The sequence below is a fragment of the Antedon mediterranea genome, chromosome 1 (assembly GCF_964355755.1).
Source record: "Antedon mediterranea chromosome 1, ecAntMedi1.1, whole genome shotgun sequence".
NCBI lineage: Eukaryota > Metazoa > Echinodermata > Crinoidea > Comatulida > Antedonidae > Antedon > Antedon mediterranea.
This window is the reverse complement of record NC_092670.1, coordinates 38394624-38417767: the sequence shown is the minus strand read 5'-3', so window position 1 is coordinate 38417767 and position 23144 is coordinate 38394624. Positions and strand designations below refer to the sequence as shown.

The 23144-nt window shown below is 34.6% G+C and overlaps 1 protein-coding gene across 2 annotated transcripts; it reads right to left on the bottom strand.

Moving 5' to 3' along the window:
- Positions 1-1620: 1620 nt before the first annotated feature.
- Positions 1621-21939, bottom strand: LOC140039598 (uncharacterized). 2 transcript variants are annotated; one of them, XM_072085222.1, is made up of 4 exons: positions 21838-21939; positions 7431-7590; positions 6869-7118; positions 1621-6499 (listed from the first exon to the last, which is right to left on the bottom strand). In XM_072085222.1, the coding sequence occupies exons 3-4, from the start codon at positions 7065-7067 to the stop codon at positions 6303-6305; spliced, it is 396 nt and encodes a 131-aa protein (XP_071941323.1). In that variant the 5' UTR covers positions 7068-7118; positions 7431-7590; positions 21838-21939; the 3' UTR covers positions 1621-6302. The 2 variants fall into 2 exon arrangements, with proteins under 2 accessions (XP_071941323.1, XP_071941328.1); XM_072085227.1 differs by lacking the exon at positions 21838-21939 and adding an exon at positions 16376-16477.
- Between the last annotated feature and the right edge of the window lie 1205 nt (positions 21940-23144).

Sequence of the window (23144 nt, the reverse complement as noted above, 5' to 3'; positions counted from 1 at the left end):
GCATTAATATACCACAGCCTTGTTACACTGCTGGCATGGACCACATCGCTAAAGAGGGCGGTATTATGATTTTATGAAACATCAGACAGTCGATCAAATATTAATATAGGCCTATAGCGTCGAGTCATGGAGGTATACATGGTCGAGTCAAATTTTATGTCGTTATCTCAAATATGTTTTATTTTAGTTTCAGTTTTTATTTTCCATTGTTTTTATATTAAATTTTGTAATTGGTATGGACGCACCATCTACGTATGTGTGCCACTGTTTAAATAAATATTATTATTACTTACCATGCCCAGTGGGGCCTACAAGTTAAAATGAATCCGTTAAAATCCTTTTTCTCTTTTTGAATGTATCAATACGAACACGTAATATTATTATATAATTATTTAATGATCATTTTTAAAATGTTAACTACCCAGTATGCATTGATAGTTAATATCCAATAAGACAAACACAATTTGGAAAACCGTTGACGCCAATTATTTTGTCAGAATAAAATAATTTTCACTAACTATATTAAGATCAGATGTAGACCGTGAATGTCTTTGTTCTTGAAGAAAGGAGGGGGACAACAGTTAATTAGAATTATCATTATGATTTTAGACAATTCACATGGAAACACGTTAACAAGGAAGTTTAATCACGGTATAATATTGATCACTTGAAGCTAACTTTTCCCTGACTCCCTCTGTTGAATATTTCAATATAATTTTGTTTCAAAATTATTGAGATCGATTCAATTCTAGTCGATTCTATGCGAGATAAAATCGAAAAACTCCCGTGATCATTGAGGGGTAAGTTTCGCGAATTACTAAAACAAAAAAAAAAAACAGAAAATAAACCAATACTCTTCGCCTGTAATGTTCTTTTTATGAAAAAAAAAATGAATTTATTTATTTATAAAGTTGAAAATAATAACTTTACCGCTCAAAGAAAAGCTCGGTTTATATATCACATCATCTCTATATCATCAATATATCGATTTTCTAGACATGTATAGCTATTAAAAAATGATAACCTAAAACTTGTAGATGTTCGTTAGTCAAAACAAACTTACATACATGCATATATCATTTTTTTTGTGTGTATATTTATCAATTTAAATTTGCTGCAATAGTATTTGTAGCTTGTTTGTACCATGGACGTACATTTGAAATAAAAGCAAAATTGAAATTTAATTGTAAACAATATGCCTAGACTTTGCCAATGCTTTAAAAGCATTTTGGCAAATAGTAGAAACTGGAAGTCTAGGCTATGTTGTCGTGTCGTAAAAGCAAAGAGTTGTAAATTCCCTGCTGAAAATTTCTATTTGTACTTTAATTGTTTTATTTGCTAATTAGATATCAGTATTATAGGGAATGTGTTTAAGAGCTTCGGCTCATTGCATACTCGTTTTGTATCAAATACGTTTCGTGTTAAAGAAATACTGTATATATATATATATTATTTTTGTTGTTGATACAAATAAATGGTACGTATAGTACCGCGAAACTTAGTCCCTATAATAATCATAATAATTATAATTATAATAAAAAATAATAACAAAAATGGAAAAAAAAAAATAATAATATTAATAATAATAACAGCAACTACAAAAACTCAAGTGAACAGAAATGATTTCTTTTATTTTATTATTTAAAATACAGCAATCCATTCTCTACATTTTGATTAACGTAACAACTCACTCAATTTGTTAACACAGTTCTGACTCATGGTTGACTACAGTATTTTATACTGTATTATCTACATAATAATTATACTGTACTTGATTAATAACAATAATACTCTATCAGATATTATAGACAGTTCAAACAACACCAGATATGTTGAAATATAAAGGATATAGGGGTTACAACCCAATTGTCGTATTCGATTGGGAACTTTCGTTGTCAACATGAAGATTCGTTGAGTATGACTTGTATTCAAATTGTAAATTGTAAACGGGTTGTGCTCAAAAGAAAATCATTCGAATAGAAAACTTTAACATGCAAGTTCTTTCGTTAAGAACAATCTCAACGTTCAAAATACTCTTGTTATTAATAAGTAGCTGGTACTATTACTCAACGGTAAAAGTCCCAATTGAATACGACAAATAACTATTACTTATATCTTAAAAGAAGACGATTTCTCTTATAGAAAAGACAAAAAAAAAAATTTTTAAACAAAATAACTTCCAGACAATGGGCTTTTTCAGATTTAATACTTTATCTTTAAACTAAATTGCCAAAGTGATTTTGCGTTTTGTATTGTTTGTTGTATAGGGCCTATCTGAAATGTTGATTATGAAATAAAGTGATCAACCAATCAATAACTATTGTGGCATTGAAATGACCTATTCAACTATTAAAGGGACACAATGTATCTTGCATTATAAGGCTTGTTAATAGCACACATGTATATCTGTTTCCTAAAGACCCCGTTTACTCCATGTTTTTTCTATAGATTGGATTACAATTTTTAAAACTGTGATTTATCATACAATGAATGGAGCTGCAGGATGAATGGAGCTGGAGGATGAATGGAACAGGAGGATGAATGAAGATGGAGGATGAATGGAACAGGAGGATGAATGGAGCTGGAGGATGAATGCAGCTGGAGGATGAATGGAGCTGGAGGATGAATGGAGCTAAAGGATGAATGGAGCTGGAGGATGAATGGAGCTGGAGGATGAATGGAGATGGAGGATGAATGAAGCTGGAGGATGAATGGAGCTGGAGAATGAATGGAGTTGGAGTATGAATGGAGATGGAGGATGAACGAAGCTGGAGGATAAATGGAGCTGGAGAATGAATGGAGTTGGAGTATGAATGGAGCTGGAGGATGAATGAAGATGGAGGATGAATGGAGCTGGAGGATGAATGGAACTGGAGGATGAATGGAGCTAAAGGATGAATGGAGCTGGAGGATGAATGGAGCTGGAGTATGAATGGAGCTGGAGGATGAATGGAGCTGGAGGATGAATGGAGCTGGAGGATGAATGGAGCACAATGAAGTTAACCCTCACTTACACTTCTTGCATTATTTGTACATCCTACAGGTTACAATTACTATATATAATTTATTTCTTAGCACAGTGTAATTTAATGTTTAAAATGCATATAACAATGTACAGTACATATGTCTACAGTTTTTATAAGTATATTGGGATTGGGAGTATATCACACACTTATTCCATATCATTTATTAATGCATATATTATTATATTTCTTGTTACTGATCAATATACAGGCCCGTATCCAGGGGGGGGTGCGTTGGGTGCAGACGCACCCCCCCAAGTCCCAAAAGGTCCACTATTTCCTCGGTTGGTATTTTTTCTTGTCTTGTTTAACTAAAGACAATATCATTATATATATACAAAATTTACATTATCAATGGTATACAAACAAAAATATGCTAATATAAAATGAAAAAATACCGGTAATTAAATTACGGAATCTGAACTGACTACAAACTCGATGTAAAACATGCGCAGTCGATCATGTGACGACAAGCAATAGCTTAGCGCTTCATGTACGCGGTACGCGGTAAAGTGTTTGCTGGAGAAATACAGACAACTTAACGTCAGGGAACACGTGTACTTTTTGTCGGGGAATATAATATACAGTAAAAAGCGTTCGCGTTCACTTCGTAGCTAGCTTCAGCGCCTAGAAAACCGCGACGTTTCATTGACCGTGAGAGTACGTCAGAGTGATATTATGCACTTTATATGCATTCATTATTGCCAGCGATCTAACTTACTACTAAACAATAGCTAGGTACGCACTTGTCTGGCGGTATCCCTTTGTACGAATCGTTCAACGTTGGGTCGAGACGCGTGATATCAAGTTTCATCCAGGGACCAAAATGTGTAATGTGTTATTTTCCAGGCGAAGTTTACCGACGGTTACGTCGTGTACTGCGTCGACGTACGCTACACTACAGCAAAAACGAATTATGTTAATTGTTCGTTTGTTCACCAATTTTTTAATTTACAAGTAACCTTCTGTACCGTGGGGCACCTAAAATATATTTTTCATCCATTACTAAACAAAAAAACATGCCATTTTCGCTTAGCCAACATTATAGCTATAGTTATTACATTTTCAATATCCTGTATGTCATGAATTTCTCACCACTCGGAAGTCCAGATGGTACGCATGCATACACCTGGGAGGAATAAACTTTTTTCCCCGACTGAAAAAGGTCTACGCTTGCGTTTTTTAAGCCTCTAGGCCTGATGTTTCCAAAGTATAAAATGCAATTTTTTGAAGACCTGCAGCTCTAGTTTTAAACATTTTCTTAGCTCAGCCCCAACAATAAAGCTGGTCATATTTCGAAGAACAAGAAGTACATTTTCCGGGACCTAACATCTCTATTTTTCAAACATTTCTTAGCTCAGTCACAACCCATGATAGGGACTTATATATATTTTTTCATGTTTTGAAGTATAAATAAGTCCAATTTCCAGGACCTCCAACTCTATTTTTCAAAATTTTCTTTGAACTTTTATTTTTTAACTTGAAAAATATGGATTGAAACCGTCATCGCGCATCGTTTTTTTGCACGCAGTATTTTATTTATGCATTATAAAAAATGGAAAAAATGGCTACCCTAAATCTGATTAAAAAGACCTCAAATGACGCTAGAACGCGTTGCTTCCGGGGCTTCGCCCCCTGGACCCCCACCGGGGGTCCTTGGCGGCCCCTGACCCTCAGCCTAGTGATGCTCGCTTCGCTCGCATAGCCCCCTCGTCGGGGAATGTAGCCCCCGCGTCGGGAAGATCCTGGCGCCACCCCTGCTGAGTTGGCCTCATCATGAAAGCGTTAAGTTCTGGTGTCCATCGTTCAACTAGCCCAAGCCACAACAGAGAGTCTTACATCAGTCTTTAGAACGTCAAATAACGCAAATTTTTCCAGGGCCTTCGGCCCCTGGACCCTGACCGGGGGCCCTTGGCGGCCCCCTGGCCCCCAGCCATTGTTGCTCGCTTCGCTCGCACCCCCCCATTATAAATGCTGCATACGGGCCTGATATATATTTTTACTATACTATATTTACACATGTATTGTTTTGTTCTACAGTCCCATATATAAAATAATAGTACAGGTACCAATCAAGTAAAACCACTTATACGTTGACATAGTTTGGGAAAGTGACCCTATTTTACATTACTGCAGTACGTAATCAATCTACTAGTTACAGAGTGTTTAGAGCAAAGCACATCATTTGAATATGAAACACCTTTTATTGTAAGCAACCATTTGTAAAGCTCTGTCTACACTATCAAACTTTATGTGACAAAAAATGTGCCCATACATGATAATGTCATATCACTGCCATATTTGGAAATATCACACTTTTTTGTCAAACAAGTTTGATAGTGTGGACAGAGCTTAAGAGCACTTACCCACTATAAATCTGGGCCATTATTAATCTGTAAGTAAATATAAATATACAACAGTATAATATGAAATTATTATGGGGAATATAAACATTTATTAAAAAGTATTTTTTAACGGAAGAAAAAAAAAGTATAAAAAAGAGAACCTTTATTGTATTCTAGGAACATTAACAGCACCATTTTTAGCAGTTAAACTTGTTTTATGCTCAACAATTTTAATAATATTCTCGATTACTCTTTATACATTTTCTTGAAAGCTGTTTTTTAAATATTTTCTTTTGAATTGTTTATAGATCATGATTTATACACACAACAAATTACAAATTGTATGCACCCTTTGATTTTTTTAGGCCAAATAAAAAAATGTTAGTTTCATGTCCAAGATGATTTGAAATAGTTTGAAAGCGCTGTATAATAGAAAATGAAATTTGGTATCAAAACAATTTAAGGTACTTAAATTTATTGCAAACACTGTACTATATTTCATATTCCATCCCTACAGTAATTTATACCAGTAAAGATCGAAGGACTGTCCTCCAAAATCAAATATTCTAGGCCTGGCCCAGCAGATACTTTCCAATTGCATACATATTGTATAATTACTCCAGCATTGTTATATTCAAGTATAATATAAACTCATTCTAAAATTTGTGGCCCAGGCTCCGTGAAAGTACACCGTCACGGTTGAAATCACAATTTTATTTTTTCAACAAATTAATACTAGTTTAGGAGCTACTGCAGCAAAAATAGGATAATCAAAAAAAATAACACACAATATACTTTGTATTAAAACCATTCTAAATACTGTATTGCTGAGCATTCTAAAATCTTAGACGTAGAAGTCATGGTAGATTTACAGATACACACTAATGGAAGTACTGTACACTCAATACTTCCTATATTTAATACACAGCAATGTTTAAGCATTGTCAGAAACTGATCTTGGTGAGTTCAGTGGAGAGCTGCTTTGATCCGATGCCGGAGCCCCTTGTGGTGAGAAGTCAAAATGTCTTTGCTCTGCGCCAACTTGCTTAATATCAGCCTGTGTGGTTGGTACACTTATGCCTGGGTTACTGAATGAACGAAAATACTGGTACATCTTGTTCAAAGGAGACACTATAAATAGAAATAATTAGTAAAATAATGTGAACATTCTCAATTTATTAAAATAAAATATCATTTTAAGCAGATCGCTAAGGATAGCCTTAAAGTGAGTTCATTCACTATCCATCTCAAAGCTGGCAACCTTGACTCACAAGATACTTTATACACAAAAGTTTTATTACTTATATTTTATACTTTATTACATGGTAACCATCTTTTGGATTTGGACCCAAGACCCTAGGGTAGCCGGCCATCTTAACCACAAAACTACAAAAACACTGCCTTAGTAACAAAACAACTCAGCCCTAATAATATCTATGAGGTTCATATACTTTTTAAATTGTTATTTTACCACAAAGATAAAAAAAGATAAAAACATACCAGGCGGGGTAGGTGACCCAATTGGCGAACCGATGGGTGTGGTTGGCATGGCCTTAGCATGGCTGCCATCAACTTCACTCCTGTTGGAGTTGATGTCCATCTCCTGCGACTGCTGCCTTTTCTGTATCTGTTGATATTTGCGTAGACTCGAGTGGCAACTCCCTGGTGCCACGAACATGCTTGGAGGAATCGTAGCCATGACAAAATAAATAATTTTCTTATCTCTAGAAATAAATTTGGCACAAATTAACTGAAAGAGAAAGAACACACATTTATTTAAAAATAATTCAATTTAAATCTTGCAGGTCAAATGAGCCATAGTGTCTTAAGCTCTGTCTACACTATCAAATTGTATGTGACAAAAAACGGTGATGTGTCCATATATGGACATGACGATGTCATATCACTACCATATTTTTTGGGAATATCACTACCATATTTGGGCTCATCACACTTTTCTGTCAAACTAGCTTGATACTATAGACAGAGCTTAAGTTCTGATCTTTTGATTAAATCAAATGAGTGATGAAAAAAAATTAAACAATTATTTTTATCTATTTACCTTATATACTGTACTTAATTAAAATATGTTGAGATAATCCGCAATTAATCTGCCTCACTAATCCTTGTTCTCAAGAAATATTGCAACCAGTCGTCGTTGCAACATCCAGTGACCTCTGACATCAGCATCAAACTGGTAACGCTTAACAACTTAGCGAGTCCTACAAAAAAAAAAGCATCAAAAAGTTATATACTGTTATATATAATATATTTAATAATATATAAATCCAAAGGCAAATTACTGAAAAAATGACAATGCTGTGGGTATCAGTGGCTGGATCTCAATGGAGATACAAAATAAAAGCGAAAAGCTAAATCAAAACGAGAAGTAAAACAGCCAGAAAAGTTAGCAGAGCTTTCGGGCAACACTAGCCCTTCATCATTTAATATATATGCGTAACTTTATTACGGTACCGTAGTTCCCCGGGTATAATCCCACCCCCCTTGTACGTGAAATTTGCCCGAATTTGGGAGGTGGGACTATACCCAGGAATTTCCCGGTGCATGAACTGAAAATGACAATATTTCTTCTGGCTACGATTTAGGCTAGCTATATTCCGATGTAGGCCTAGACATTAGACTACCAGGTCATCTAGGCCTACTCTCCCGATTCCCCACGCTCGAGCTCTGTGCAAATCGCATGTTGTTGCATGTGACACGAACTACAGTACTGCTCCGGTCGGCATAGAGGGCGGTGTTTTTTTTATGGTAATCAAGCATGCAGTAGTGTAAACAAGGCAGAATGTACACGGCGAGCGAGTGTGCGGCGAATGCATGATGTGCAGAACGCGAAGATCGGGGCGATGATATTAAGGTTGTATTCAACTTTACGATGGCCAATGTTTGATGAGTTTTAAGTCAGCCGAATTCAGAAAAATTACTCTATTTTTTGGTGAGAATTTCTTTAAAAAAAATTGACGTCGGCCTAGCTAGCTAGGCCTACCTCTGTCCTAATGATAAATTATACACTGGGACTTTGCCCGGGGATATGCTTGCTTGCGAAGGTAATCGTAAAGTTGGGGGTGGGATTATACTCGAGGTGGGATTATACGCGAGGAACTACGGTATTAGTGTATTACATCAATCTTTTTGACATGACTCTCCTTTAGGCCAGAGCAAATGCATTATATGGTTCTGATACGTTCGCATGTGTGATGCATGTGTTATTGTTTGTTTTGTAAAATCCGGAATAAATTGAATTGAATTGAATTCACTCAGGTTGTTACGTTGTGAGTTGTTTTGCTTTATTCATTTTGTATTGATTATAGTGTTTGATTATTATTGATTATTATTATTGATTATTGATTATAGTGTTTGTCACCAACAACATAATAATCCTGATTCAATACAATAACATAAAGAGAAATCCTCGTTTAAATAATTAACACAGTGTATCTACTATGATTACACAACCAAGGTCATGTAAACATTAAAGAAAACAAATAATGTAAAGCTCTGTCTACAGCATCAAACTAGTTCGACAAAAAGTGTGATGTGTCCAAATATAGTAGTGAAATGCTCAAATATGGTTGTGATATGATATCATCATATCCATATGGGCACATCAAATTTTTTTTTGTCGCATAAAGTTTGATAGTGTAGACAGAGCTTAAAGAAAAAAAAATCAATCTGGATTTAATTAGGACTATACATGACAAATTGTATTTTAAATAATTAACTTGTAAGAAGGAAATGTATGAAGAAATCAATAGTAGAAAACTGTGTTTTACAAGTGTATAATGGAATGGGTAGTATTGTATACTGCGGTATAAACTGTGTCTTACAAGTGTATAATGGAATGGGTAGTATTGTATACTGCGGTATAAACTGTGTCTTACAAGTGTATAATGGAATGGGTAGTATTGTATACTGCGGTATAAACTGTGTCTTACAAGTGTATAATGGAATGGGTAGTATTGTATACTATGGTATAAACTGTGTCTTACAAGTGTATAATGGAATGGGTAGTATTGTATACTGCGGTATAAACTGTGTCTTACAAGTGTATAATGGAATGGGTAGTATTGTATACTATGGTATAAACTGTGTCTTACAAGTGTATAATGGAATGGGTAGTATTGTATACTGCGGTATAAACTGTGTCTTACAAGTGTATAATGGAATGGGTAGTATTGTATACTATGGTATAAACTGTGTCTTACAAGTGTATAATGGAATGGGTAGTATTGTATACTGCGGTATAAACTGTGTCTTACAAGTGTATAATGGAATGGGTAGTATTGTATACTGCGGTATAAACTGTGTCTTACAAGTGTATAATGGAATGGGTAGTATTGTATACTGCGGTATAAACTGTGTCTTACAAGTGTATAATGGAATGGGTAGTATTGTATAATAAACTGTGTCTTACAAGTGTATAATGGAATGGGTAGTAATGTATACTGCGGTATAAACTGTGTCTTACAAGTGTATAATGGAATGGGTAGTATTGTATACTATGGTATAAACTGTGTCTTACAAGTGTATAATGGAATGGGTAGTATTGTATACTGCGGTATAAACTGTGTCTTACAAGTGTATAATGGAATGGGTAGTATTGTATACTGCGGTATAAACTGTGTCTTACAAGTGTATAATGGAATGGGTAGTATTGTATACTGCGGTAGAAACTGTGTCTTACAAGTGTATAATGGAATGGGTAGTATTGTATACTGCGGTATAAACTGTGTCTTACAAGTGTATAATGGAATGGGTAGTATTGTATACTACGGTATAAACTGTGTCTTACAAGTGTATAATGGAATGGGTAGTATTGTATACTGCGGTAGAAAGAATAGTTTTTTTTTATCATACTGGTGGGGAATAATAGAGATCATGGCCCCTAATAGTGCCAGTTACTTTAATCAATAACATATTGTTGTGGATGAATCTAGCAAAAAGGCTTGAATGGGTGCCAATTATCGTATGTAGTGCAAGTTTTAAACTTACGCAATATCTACACACACTTTATGTGACAAAAAAAAATGATGACATGATGATGATGTCATATCTCTACCATATTTGGGCACATCACACTTTAAACTAGTTTGATAGTGTAGACAGAGCTTTACTTTACACATTTAATGCGCTATATAAGGCCAGGGCCTATGTATTTCTCCTCAAAATTACTCCAAATTTCTTTCCAGCAGAAACAGAAGAAATTTCAGTGATGGCGATCTCAGAATAACGAGAAAAATTGATTAGATGCTGAAACAACGATTTACCATAGTTGTGATTGCCTAACGTTTTTATGAAATTTTAATTTTATTACCACAATCAAATGAATTTCCCTGGAGAATAATAAAGTTTTATTGTATATGTTAAACACTGTGTATATTTGAGTTCAAAGGCAAAATGGTTGATTGACCGCCGTTGACCTTATGTCAACATTCATAAAATCTTGACCATTTGACTGGGTGAGGAGTCCATTGCATTAATTTTTAGGAGAGGAAAAATTTAAAAAAAAAAAGGAAATAATAATAATAACAGATTACTACCAGACTGTCAAATAGAAAAGGCTATTGTTACTTTACTAGGGCTTGGGAGACCAGTACTTGTGTATTGAAAGAGCTATTCCAGAATAATGAAAGATTTGTATTCAATTGTATTGTACAGTAAAGCTATGTCTACAATATCAAACAAGTTTGACAAAAAAGTGTGATGTGCCAAATATGGCAGTGACATGCCCACATATGGTACTGATATAACATCATCATGTTGATATATGGGCACATCAAGTTGTTTTTTGTCGCATAAAGTTTGATAGTGTAGTCAGAGCTTTAGGTATGAAAATTGACACAAAATATACTATTGTGTCATAAATATTTCTTCAAATACTAATTATTTTTCATTATTAATTCACACCTATACATTGTGCAGTATGTATACTGCAGTTACAGTAATGCAATGTGTCGGAGAGATGTTTAAAGTATTTTGTCAACACCATGCTATATATCTTAATAACGTAATACTACTTAAACAGTTGTTGGCCAATTAAACATTTGACTCCGTGTTGGTGCGAACAGTTGTTAGAATACGATACCGATACAATAATGACATACATTGTAAATGATATCACTTGGTACACAATATGTTGCATATTTCAGTGGCAGATCCAGGATTTTCAAATAGGGGGAATAGGGCCTAAAAAATGGTGAAATGAAGGGCTGAGCATAATTTGATGTCCTACTTTTTGCATTACAGTGCTGGGAACCCCATTGGATGCGCTCCTGCAATCAATGCTCCTTCCCTAGGGGCTAGGTGAGGGATCAGTAGGGTAACCAACTTGTGTAGGTGTAGGCCTACTGGGTTATTGAGATACTGTACATGCTATAGTACATAGTTTGTCTTTATCTGCAGAGAAACTAATCACAAGAACCATATGGAAATGTTATGAATGATTTATATTTCCCCGAAAAAATCAATTAAAAATTTGCGACAAATGTTGTGAAGACTGTGTCGGATGTTTTGCTTGATTTACAGTTCTCTACCATTACACCTGTTCTAGTTCTGTCATGACAAATATGACAAAATACAATTAGCAGTACATTAGCTATTAAAATATACAAGGAATGATAAAAACAGATCCCACATACTGTACAAGCTTATTCAACCAGTGATTATTTATTAACTTAATGTGTCATGAATATGCATTAACTCATAATGGCAATTAACACCCATTATTAAGTGAAATTATACCAATTACTGTATGTGGCATATAATGTAGTACCACTAGTCAAGGGAAATACAGTTAAAATTTAAAATGAAAATATATTTTAAAAAAGAGTAATAATAATATGAGTCTAATAGGCCTATGAATAAGTACCACTAGTCAAAGGAAATACAGTTTAAAAATGAAAATAGATTTTTAAAAAGTGTAATATAATGTGTCTTAATAGGCCTATGATAATTTCCTTTATTTGTCAATGTTCTTAATGTACGCCGCAAAGTATGCAATTGTATTGATCATATTGACAGTTTGGCCATAATGCATATTTAAAGTGAGAATTAAGACTTACTTACACTACGTACGGTGGTTAAGACAAAGTAGCAGGGGCGCAGCCAGTGGGGGGGTCACGGGGGTCCTGACCCCCCCTTTTTTTTAGAAAAAATAAATAAAAACATGAGACAACAATACAGATCAAATCATCCTGGAGATACTGTGGAAGATTACTACCGAACAGTATTACCAAATCAACTTCTTGATTACAAACCGAGTTAAAAACCCGCTTTTCTGCCGATAACAGGCCATGCTTTAAAATATTTGGCGTAGCACCCGAGTCTATAGTGAAGTGTAATGTTGAAGAAGTCTTCAAGGAACTTGAATTTGGTACGATGATCTGCCAAGACACGAACATCTTCATTCCGAGCTTCAGTGATGGAAGCGACTGTGTAAAATTAGCGGATCCAGATGTGTTCCCGAATGTGCGTGCACTTCTTCTAATCGCGTAGGCCTATGCCCGTAACGTCTGCTGAAGCTGAGCGGAGTTTTTCGACTTTATGGAGAACGAAAACCTGTTTGGGAAATCACATGTCTTATGAGCAGCTTTCGGGATTGTGCCTCATGAACATACACTTTAACATGAACATTAATACAGAGAATGTCATTCGCGAATTCTGTCTCCAAGCCAAGAAGAATGTTCCAAACTTATGTTTAAAGATGCATCACGCGATGTCAAGAGCGCCGTTATAGTAACTAACGTAAAATGTATGATAATAATTTAGAAGTTAGTTATTACAATTATGTATAAGCTATCACCTATACTATACATTCGAACAAAATAGGTATATTTTTAAACAAAATATTGTATGTACTGGGTATGATAAGCGTCTCACATACACACGGAGCCAAGATAGCTTCTTGGACTTGCACAGTGTATGCACTCTAACCTTACGGTTCTCATTTAATAATATCACTCCCTCCATGCTATCATTCTAATTTCTTTTTTCAAACTTTTGCATCTCTACGTTCATTTCATGCAACTTTCGTATTGGTGAAAAGGGAGGAATTCAAATAATTCCTCCTCTGAGTTTACAGCCTCTCTACACAAATCAACAAACAAGCAAGAAAAAAAGTGTTTGTCTGTGGCAGCCTGGAATATAAAAATGTTCTGTAATGAAAATGAGAGTTGTTTTTTGTTTTCTTTGTTTCAGTTTATTAGTGTTAACATTGTCATATTTGCATATTTGTGTGTGCGTAAACCGATTCAAATGATCTAGATTGCCCTAGACCGCCAAAGCTTCCAGGGGGCGAAGCCCCCTGGACCCCAACCGGGGGGCCCTTGGCGGCCCCCTGGCCCCCAGCCCATGGTTGCTCGCTTCGCTCGCAAAATACTCACATATTGGTTGACCCCCCCTTTAATTCTTTGCTGGCTGCGCCCCTGAGTAGGTGTCTTGTGACGTGAATAAGAGCATTTCATTTGATATGCTCTTCGATTTTAAAATGTAGGATGGAGTCTGCATAAGTAGTAACCAGTTTGGCAGTAGAATTCATTTTAATATTAAACCAAAATGTGTATTATCCATTGAATATATAAACAGTTTTCAATCTGAAATGTCTTATTTTCAATCTGTAATGTCTTGTTTTCAATCCAGACATTTTTTTATTTAAGATGAATGGTTGAATGAGGAGGTGGTGGGGGGGGGGGGGGGGGAGGAAGGGGACAGCTGAAGGAGGGTATAATTATTGGGTAAACAGTCCAATCTAACAAAAACAATAAACAGGTATGGGTAATACAGTACAGTATAACAAATCTTGGTCTTGAAATTATAATGATTGAATTTTCTATTTAAAAAAAAATTGTTTCATATTTTTGAAATATTACTGTAGTGTTAATGAGTTTAACCTTTTACAGGGGAGACAACCTTATTAAGGCCACCTTCCCATAAAACAACCGGGTGCATGTCAAGTCGGCCCAAACCGTCTCGGCCAAAGTCAAGTCGGCCCCACGTCATGTCGGCCCCAAGTCAACTCGGCCTCAAGTCAACTCGGCCTCAAGTCAACTCGGCCTCACGTCAACTCGGCCAAAAACTAATCGGTCAACTCGGCCACAATAAAGTATGGAACGCAAAAAGTGCTTATTATTATTACGATTCTTACTATCCACGTTTTAAAAAAAATGAAGAAATAAAAAATATAATATATAAAAAAATGAACTCATTGCCCGATATGAATAGAAGTACCCGCGTGTTACAAAAAACACGTGCAGGTACCGTATTTTAGGAAATCGAAGACGGAGGCCTACGTTCCACCATTTGGCCGTAGAAAAAATGATCGTACATCGTTTTTGTGCATGATTTGCGTTTTTTAAAAAGGGGAATCCCCCGGTCAGCGAAAACACGTAGCAGTTGTAGATATCGAAAAAGCTGGCAAACGCGCAGGGAGGCTCAGCTACGAAATTTTATTAAACGTAAATAAAGGAAAGTTGGTGAAATCATTCCTATTTTTTTTGCTAAATATATTATTGTCTAAATAATAATATTCATTAAAAGTCAGAATTATTCATAGTTAAAAAATTGTGAAGAAATATTATTTTATCAATCCCCTTCATTTGCACTTTTTGCGTTCCATACTTTAACGGGGCCGAGTTGACCGATTATTTTTTGGCCGAGTTGACGTGAGGCCGAGTTGACTTGAGGCCGAGTTGACTTGAGGCCGACTTGACTTGAGGCCGACTTGACTTTGGCCGAGACGGTTTAGGGCCGACTTGGATCGAAACCAAACAACCACAAGGGGTATTATTATTTCTATTCAGGAAAAGCCATATTAAGTGGCAAATTTGTTTGGTCCCGAAGGTGTCCCCTTAATATAAGCATTACTGTATTCAATTCAATAAGTTAACTTATAGCATATGGTTCTTTCTCACTTATTCATAGGCCAATTGTAATCTGGCATGCATCTATGCTTAAATAATAATACAATAATCACCATCATAAATCTGGAAATAGCATAATTCATTAAAAAAAAATTAAATAACAATGGTTATTTACGAAAGTATAAATTATTAGTATTTTCCATTTTGATTATGTAAACTATACTTTAATCACATTAATTAATTTTCAATTAAATAAATTGATTCTGGTAAACAAGATGGTAAATAAAAATAATAACACATGGTATTAAAAAAGAGTTAATACCTGGTATTGCATTGATCAAATTTACCCAGATGAATTTTCAATAAAAATTGATTCTAAATCAAGGTGGTAACTTTATAAAACAGCTAATACATGGTATTAGATATCTTTGCTTTATATAGCAGCCTCAAATATAAAACAATTCTAGAGAACTTGAGTGAAGAATGAGTGAAGAATTACTGAAGCCTAGCCTACAGCATGTTAGGATCTACAGTGTTGTCTGCCTATAGAACCCTATTAGATATTTTTACCAGGAAAGTGTAGCTCTAATCAATAAATAAATGTTAAAAAAGGTCTAGAAATATACTTTTTTATCCAATGATAGGAGACCTTTGGTAGTTGTCAAAATCCAGCAAAATAAACAAACTAAAACTAAGCAAGCAATTATGTTAAGGTAAACTAATCAATTCCATAGTAGGACAACTTTACAATACAAAATAACGCCTCGCTTATAGCGCCCTCAAAGAACGATTGCGTGAATCTACCTAATGTAGATCAAGCCTTAGGTAACTTTATTATACTGTTACCAAACTATTTTCTCCCAAAATTACAACCACAAGCAAAACTAGCAATATGAAAAATCTAGCAAATTTTTAATTTAAAACCTAAAAAACAAATTATTTTTAATGCACTTCTACAGTAAATGTGTTAAGTAACGTGAATTCACAAAATAGTGGAAATCAACTACTGTACATTTAAAATATTTCAGTAATTTAATTTTAAAATGGATTTTAAAATCAATTAATCAAAACTATCAGTATCAAGAACATTTTAAGTTGATATTTGTTCAGAAAATTTATTTCAAATACTCACGACAAAACTCTCACCATCCTAGTGCTCACTATCACACTGACTGGAATGATGAGCTGATAAAATGCACGTACGCTGTATATATATTACACAGTATAAAGGTCAAGAGGTCACTTTGAATGACGTCACATGTTCATTCTATTCATAGCATTCACAGTAGCATGTACGCTGAGTGTGTGTAACATTATCTTCATCATCTATACCCATTTTTAATCAATGATAAATCCGACTCCTTCCTGCTCTAAAAGATTTCACAATAAGAGTTTATTAGCTAGTTCACCGCATGTAGTCTAATCTAGTGGTTCAGCGTCAATTGCGGATCCATGGCAACCTACCAAATTGGCTGTATCTAAATGTACAATGTTTAAATACCAAATTGGCTGTATCTAAATGTACAATGTTTAAATAAAATCCTATTATGTAGTTAAAAATAGATTAATTTTATGTACTGAAATTACTGGTAATTTCCTTTTGTTTTGAATTCAATTTTCTTATTCTACAAGGTATGTTACTGTGGTTTTTAGAGCCTTATTTTTAACAAGTTAATAATCATCTCATCTTCATTTTTTTAGGTTACTTTACTGTACTGTAGTTCGTTTTATACTGTTTTTATTGAAATTATTTTTTATTTATTTTTTTAAAAACCATATTTAATGAGGGTGATCCATCCAGCTATTGCTGATCATTAGGGACCCTCAGAGGTTCACAAGACAAACATATACACAAGATGCTCTACATAAACAAAGTCTTATTACAAGTCTTTGAGAGTGGAGTAATTTAGTCCTTAGAAAAAATCCTGACATGTGACAGGACTTAAACCCAGGACCCTTGGAGTGGTAGCCAAGCATCATAACCACCAATCCACAACTCCACTCCTTATGTTTTACCCATCCCTATGCTATGTAAAGCTCTGTCTACACTATCAAACTAAAGACAGTGTGATGTGCCCAAATATAGTAGTGATATGCTCAAATATGGTAGTGATATGCTCAAATATGGTAGTGAAATGACATCATCATCACATCACATTTTTCTTGTCATATAAAGTTTGATAGTAGTGTAGACAAGGCTTAACAAATTGCCTTTTTTGGCTACATAAAGGTTTCTCTTTGTAATGTCTTTTTTATTTTTTACTTTGACAAATTTAAAAAGCATGTGTATAGCATTTACAGTAAATGCAACGTATACTAAATAATTTATTCATGAAAAACAATTTATTGCTCAACTAAATATTGTTATGACTTTTATGTCTTTGTCTTTTCAATCTTACATTTAAAAAAATGATCAACCAGAACTCATTTATTGGGGCTTTTTTTTTGTCAGATGTTCAACTTTAATTAAGAGAAAATACTACTGTATGAACATTAATAGTCTGGGTTCCAGACGGAGTTTTGTCTTAATATTAGTAAAAAGATAAATATTTTGGCACATATGGCGTTTCATACGTATACTACTTGATTTTGGATACTCCGTCTGGGGAAACAAGCACAAGTCACGTGGTTTGACACCAAGAATTCTTGGTGCATACGATTATCCGGTTGACTAGTTTCAGCTGCATGCGATTGGCTACTCACTCGTACACCGTTTTAATATTCATATTTCAGAAGTTCAAAGACTCAACAACTAAGATGGTGCACATGCGCTATGTTACGTTTAGACAACGTGTACTTGGTACATTGATGAAAGTTTCTGAAGGCTAGAAATGATTTTATATGCCTAGTAGTTTGGTAAACATTTGATGGGATTTTTCCCAAGAACATGAAAACTCGTCTTGATAAGATAGGCTGCTTCTCCGCAAATCAAACATTGAATGGATCATTTATTACGCGGAGATAATTTGATTTAATTCCCACCCAGACCCTGTCCTGTTCTGTGTAGTGTGTGGTGTAGCTTTGTTGTGTGCCGGTGGCATGTAGGCCTACTTTATTGGCGTTTTATTTGGCAGGTCATACGTGCAAGTTGAGTAGGACCTACGAAAGAGGTCTAGGCCAATGACTAAACAATTAATAAAAAAACAACTTGGCAACACGATTTTATCAACAGTCTCGTCTCGTACATTCAGCACTGTATACGTACTCGATCTTTTTCATTTTGAAACAAGATGATCATTGGTTGATTCGAAATCCATATTTACATACCGCCCGCCCCATATAGCCAAATACGGTATGATCACCTACGTCATTCTTATCGGACGTTTGCGGTCTACAAATCGATTTTTATACGCGTTTCACAAGTCTGTATTTTCAGACAAAAATCGCGGTCGCAATAAAAACAAATAAATAAAAAAGAAAATACAGACTTGGGGCAAGTCTAGAACATTAAGAACATCTGATTTAAACAATTTTTTACTTATTATCACATATTATTAAATTTATATAAAATGAGACCTACATTTTGTAAACTCTCTTCTTATTATGGGATATCAAGTTCAATTTAATAATATTTCATTTGTATTATTGCTCAACTCCAAACTACTATTATTATTCATAAATCAGAGACATGTTCAACCAATTGAGCTTGGATAATTACCTGGCATTTTATTGACTACAATTCTATATGTTTGTCTACAGGTGAAATAACAAATAGTGAATTTGAAGGATATTTATACAGCTAAATATGTTAGTGATATGTATATCACCATGTCTATATGCACATCACAGGTCATCATCAGGGTCAGGGTCCCTACCAAGGGTTGCAGGTCCCAGGTTTTTAGTTGTTTTTAAAATTAATTAGTGTTCCATGACCTTCTCATCAAAATTAATGTCTCTCATTGTTGTGCTATGTCAACATAATGTCAATGACGGCGAAATGTCCCCAATAATGGGGATAGCTATGCAAACAAGTAACAAGTAATTAAGTAACATTTGTTTGTCACATAGAGTTTGATAATGTAGACAAAGCTTTATATACTAGTATGTTTGGTAAGTATTGAAATGGAATATAAAGAGAAGCAGGATAATGTGGAATTGTGGTTTGGTGGTTATGATGCTTTACTACTAATCCAAGGGTCCTGGGTTCAAGTCCTGTCAGTGTCAAGATTTTTTCTAATGACAAATTATAACTTCACTTCACAAGAATGGTAATAAGACTTGTAGACCATCCTTGTTTATGTGACAAAAAATGTGATGTGCCCATATATGTATGAACATGATGATGTCATATCACTACCATATTTGGGCATATCATTACAATATTTAGGCACATCACACTTATTTGTCAAACTAGTTTGATAGTGAGCTTTAAATAAACATTGCTGTGGTATGATTGTTATTTGAATTATACAAAGTAGACAATGATGTGTCTCCCAGACATAAGAGATTTAATTGTTTACTTTATTGCCAAGGAAGTTACGAAACAATTTTGTTAAGAATTTGAAAATCAATTTGAATTTGAAATCGATTTGTTAGTTAAAATAATCGATCCTAAAGAAGGCAATAGTTGTTATTCGTTTTATGTGCTCGTCACATTTTTATTTCTTCAATTGAACAGCATGTGTTCTTTAATATAATACAATTTAATGATGTACTGTACCATATAATAAGTAAAGTAATAAAAGAAAGTATATGTATGTGGGTAGTTTTAAAGTGTGTAAAGTATGATACTGTAAGTATTATTGACTATTTATCATTCATCATTCTATTAAATAATACAAACAATCATTAAGACATTACATTATCTGTCTCTCATTGCAAATTATTCAATGAGTACCTTCTGTCAATGTACGTTTGAACTCAGTTTATAGTTTATAATGGTGGGTTTAGAGACAGAAAATCAGTGGAGTGTAATGGTCATGAGTGCTCACTGTCTAAACCAAGGGTTCCTGAGTTTAAGGGGGGGCTGTAACTCAAGAAGGGGTTCAAGGAGGGCCCAGAGCTAAATGGGGACCTGGAGTTCAGGGGGGGGGGGGGGTGAGTTGAAGTTTACCAAATTTAAGTGTGTAAATTACACTCCTCAAGGGCAGTTTATTAGTATGGTTAGGTCACACTTCCTCAAAATAAAGGTCTACAACTATAATACTGTAGGTTAATATGTAAGGAACTGGAGCAACAACATTTAAACTTTTGCATAGGGTACTGTAAAGTACAGTATACGGCTGTACCTCTATTACATCGCTGTTTTTATTGTATTGTTGTATATCAATTTTGTTTCTTTGGCTTTGTGTTTATTGCACAAATAGCAAAATTGTAACGATGAGTTATGTTTGATAGTACTGATATCTTAACCTACTTATTTATAATTGCCTTTTGTTACAGCATGAAATATTTCTCCATGGTTAACAGTTAAAGTTGAACTTAAAAACAGGTCTTAAAATATGTCAAAAATCAATTAGCTTTACACCAACTGTACTCATTGGATGCATTGTGTAATGATTAGAGAAAAACATGCATTCAGTGCCTGATATTTATGAGACAATGTACACCTTGGCCTATTTAACACAAAAGGCATTGAAATACATAGCAACAGAACGCATATTGATTCTCACCTCCGGAGGACTCGTATAATCTCGATTATACTTCAGGTATAGTATACCATTGCATAATCATCAATTTTATACGCAGTGTAATGATTGTTTGTCGTGTTTTAATTGGTAACCATTATTACAGCATCAATTTTGTACAAAGTGAGCATTAAGGTGAAAAATATAATGAAAAGGTTGTACTGATTAAATTGTTGCAATTAGCCTGTATTTTGTAATAAAGTAGGCCTATATAAATATACGAATAAATGCTAGAACTGCAGATCAAATAAAGCATGTGCAAAGAGCATCAAACTGTACCATCAAGAAAACACCACAGTATTCTCACAATAACACAACAGAAAAAGAAGGTTGAACGTCAGTGGGTGAAAATGATCATGGTGCTGTTATATATCGGTACTACAGTATACCAACAAAAAAACATCATCAATGCAATGGTGAATAAATACTGACGGACAAAGCCTTTTGTACACACAATAAAATGCAAATATGGTGAATAAATTATAATGTATGAATTTATACGTTCATAACTGTCTGGTGATTGGCCGAAATGATCAATTCATAAAAAAGTTTTTTAAATCTTTAATTTAAATTTAATAGTAAAAAGAAAGGTCTTGCAAAGAAAATCCTGAATGAAATAAATTAGAAAACTAAAAAAAATAAAACGAAAATGGTTAGAGAACTCTTCCAAAATCTTTACTAGTAACTGTATCGTATTTTTTCTTCAATACAACATTATTTTGGGCTCATCATATACTGTCATAATAGTCGCTGCTGTTTAAGCAATTGGTTGGGTCAAGTGTCCTGCCTCTGAAAAGGCGGCCCCTCGATCTAAAGCATGACGGTGTTCTTGTCTGAAACATTTAAAATGGACGGCCAACACAAATGAGATGGAGAAGCCAGCAGCAGCAGGCTTTACGTAGCCACGAACTTATTGTTAAAAAAACACACATTTTCACAAGAATATAATCTTTAAAACATAACTAACCTTCGTTTAAAAATCTTTTAAGCAGTTAACAAGAAACAGTACATCTAAATGTTGTTGTCCTGTCTTAAATACACACAAGCGGTGGTGATGTTGTGTTGTTCCTACAAACAATTGCTGAAGATGATACGCATCACTAAGTACAATATGTGACCGGAATTAACCAATCACGTCACTCGAAAAGAAAGGAATTGCACACCAGACTTATGAACTGTTTGTATACCACGGACCAAGTTCATGATAATACTGTATATATGTCATGCGCGATTTGAACGATTTGCGCAATTTGAAATTGCGCAAAAAAAAATCCTTGCGCAATTTGAATTGAAACATGTGTCTCAAATTGCGCAAGTAATCTGCAAATTGCGCAAGGTTTTCCGACAGATTGTGAAATCATGCACACCCATATTTTTATAGTAATTTCTAAGAATGATTCAAAATTAAAGATAAATATCGCATTTCCTTATTTTAGTAGTGCAAATATTGTTATAAGTTAGCATACCGTCGAAGAACCGACGAAGGAAAACGAAGCGGTGGTGTTCCACCAGGCGGGCGCGGTGCGGGCGGCCGGCTATACTACTCTAGCCTAGCTAGGGTCTGGACTACTGATACTGACTAGGTTACATGGCCTAGCTTAAACTAATATTAAAAACTTAAAAAGTGAGTATTAAACATTATCTTCATTGAAATGGTCTTATTTATATAATAAAATACTAAATTTTAAACTCCTCTGCCTAGGCCTAGCCTAGCCATGTATGGGAAAATTTACAGTTCGTTTTCAAATTGCGCAAAGGTGTCATATTGCGCAAGAACTATCTTGCGGAATTTACAAATTGTGCAGCGCAATTTAAAATTGCGCCAAGATTTTCTTGCGCAATTTGAAATTGCGCAAGTTGATTGCGCAATTTGAAATTGCGCAAAAAAATCCTTGCGCAATTTTAAATTGCGCAAGAATTCTTTGCGCAATTTCAAATTGCGCAAGGATTTTTTTGCGCAATTTCAAATTGCGCAAATCGTTCAAATCGCGCATAACATATACATTCACGCAGATTTATTTATAACGCTGCTGTAACTATTGTATTTCTTTTGTGCGTTGTTACATCATTCAATCAAATTTCATGTAGAATTTTCGAATAAAAACATGAATAAATAATTCATAGCGTACAATTGATCATGAATAAACCAGGAAGCAGGCCTTTACTCTACAACTTCCTTAGTATAACCAAAGAACTTATAACACAAGAATCTCCTGTTCGTCCGAAGCGCGTAACAATTTCGAAAGGCATTGTGGGATAGAATAGAGCTATGGG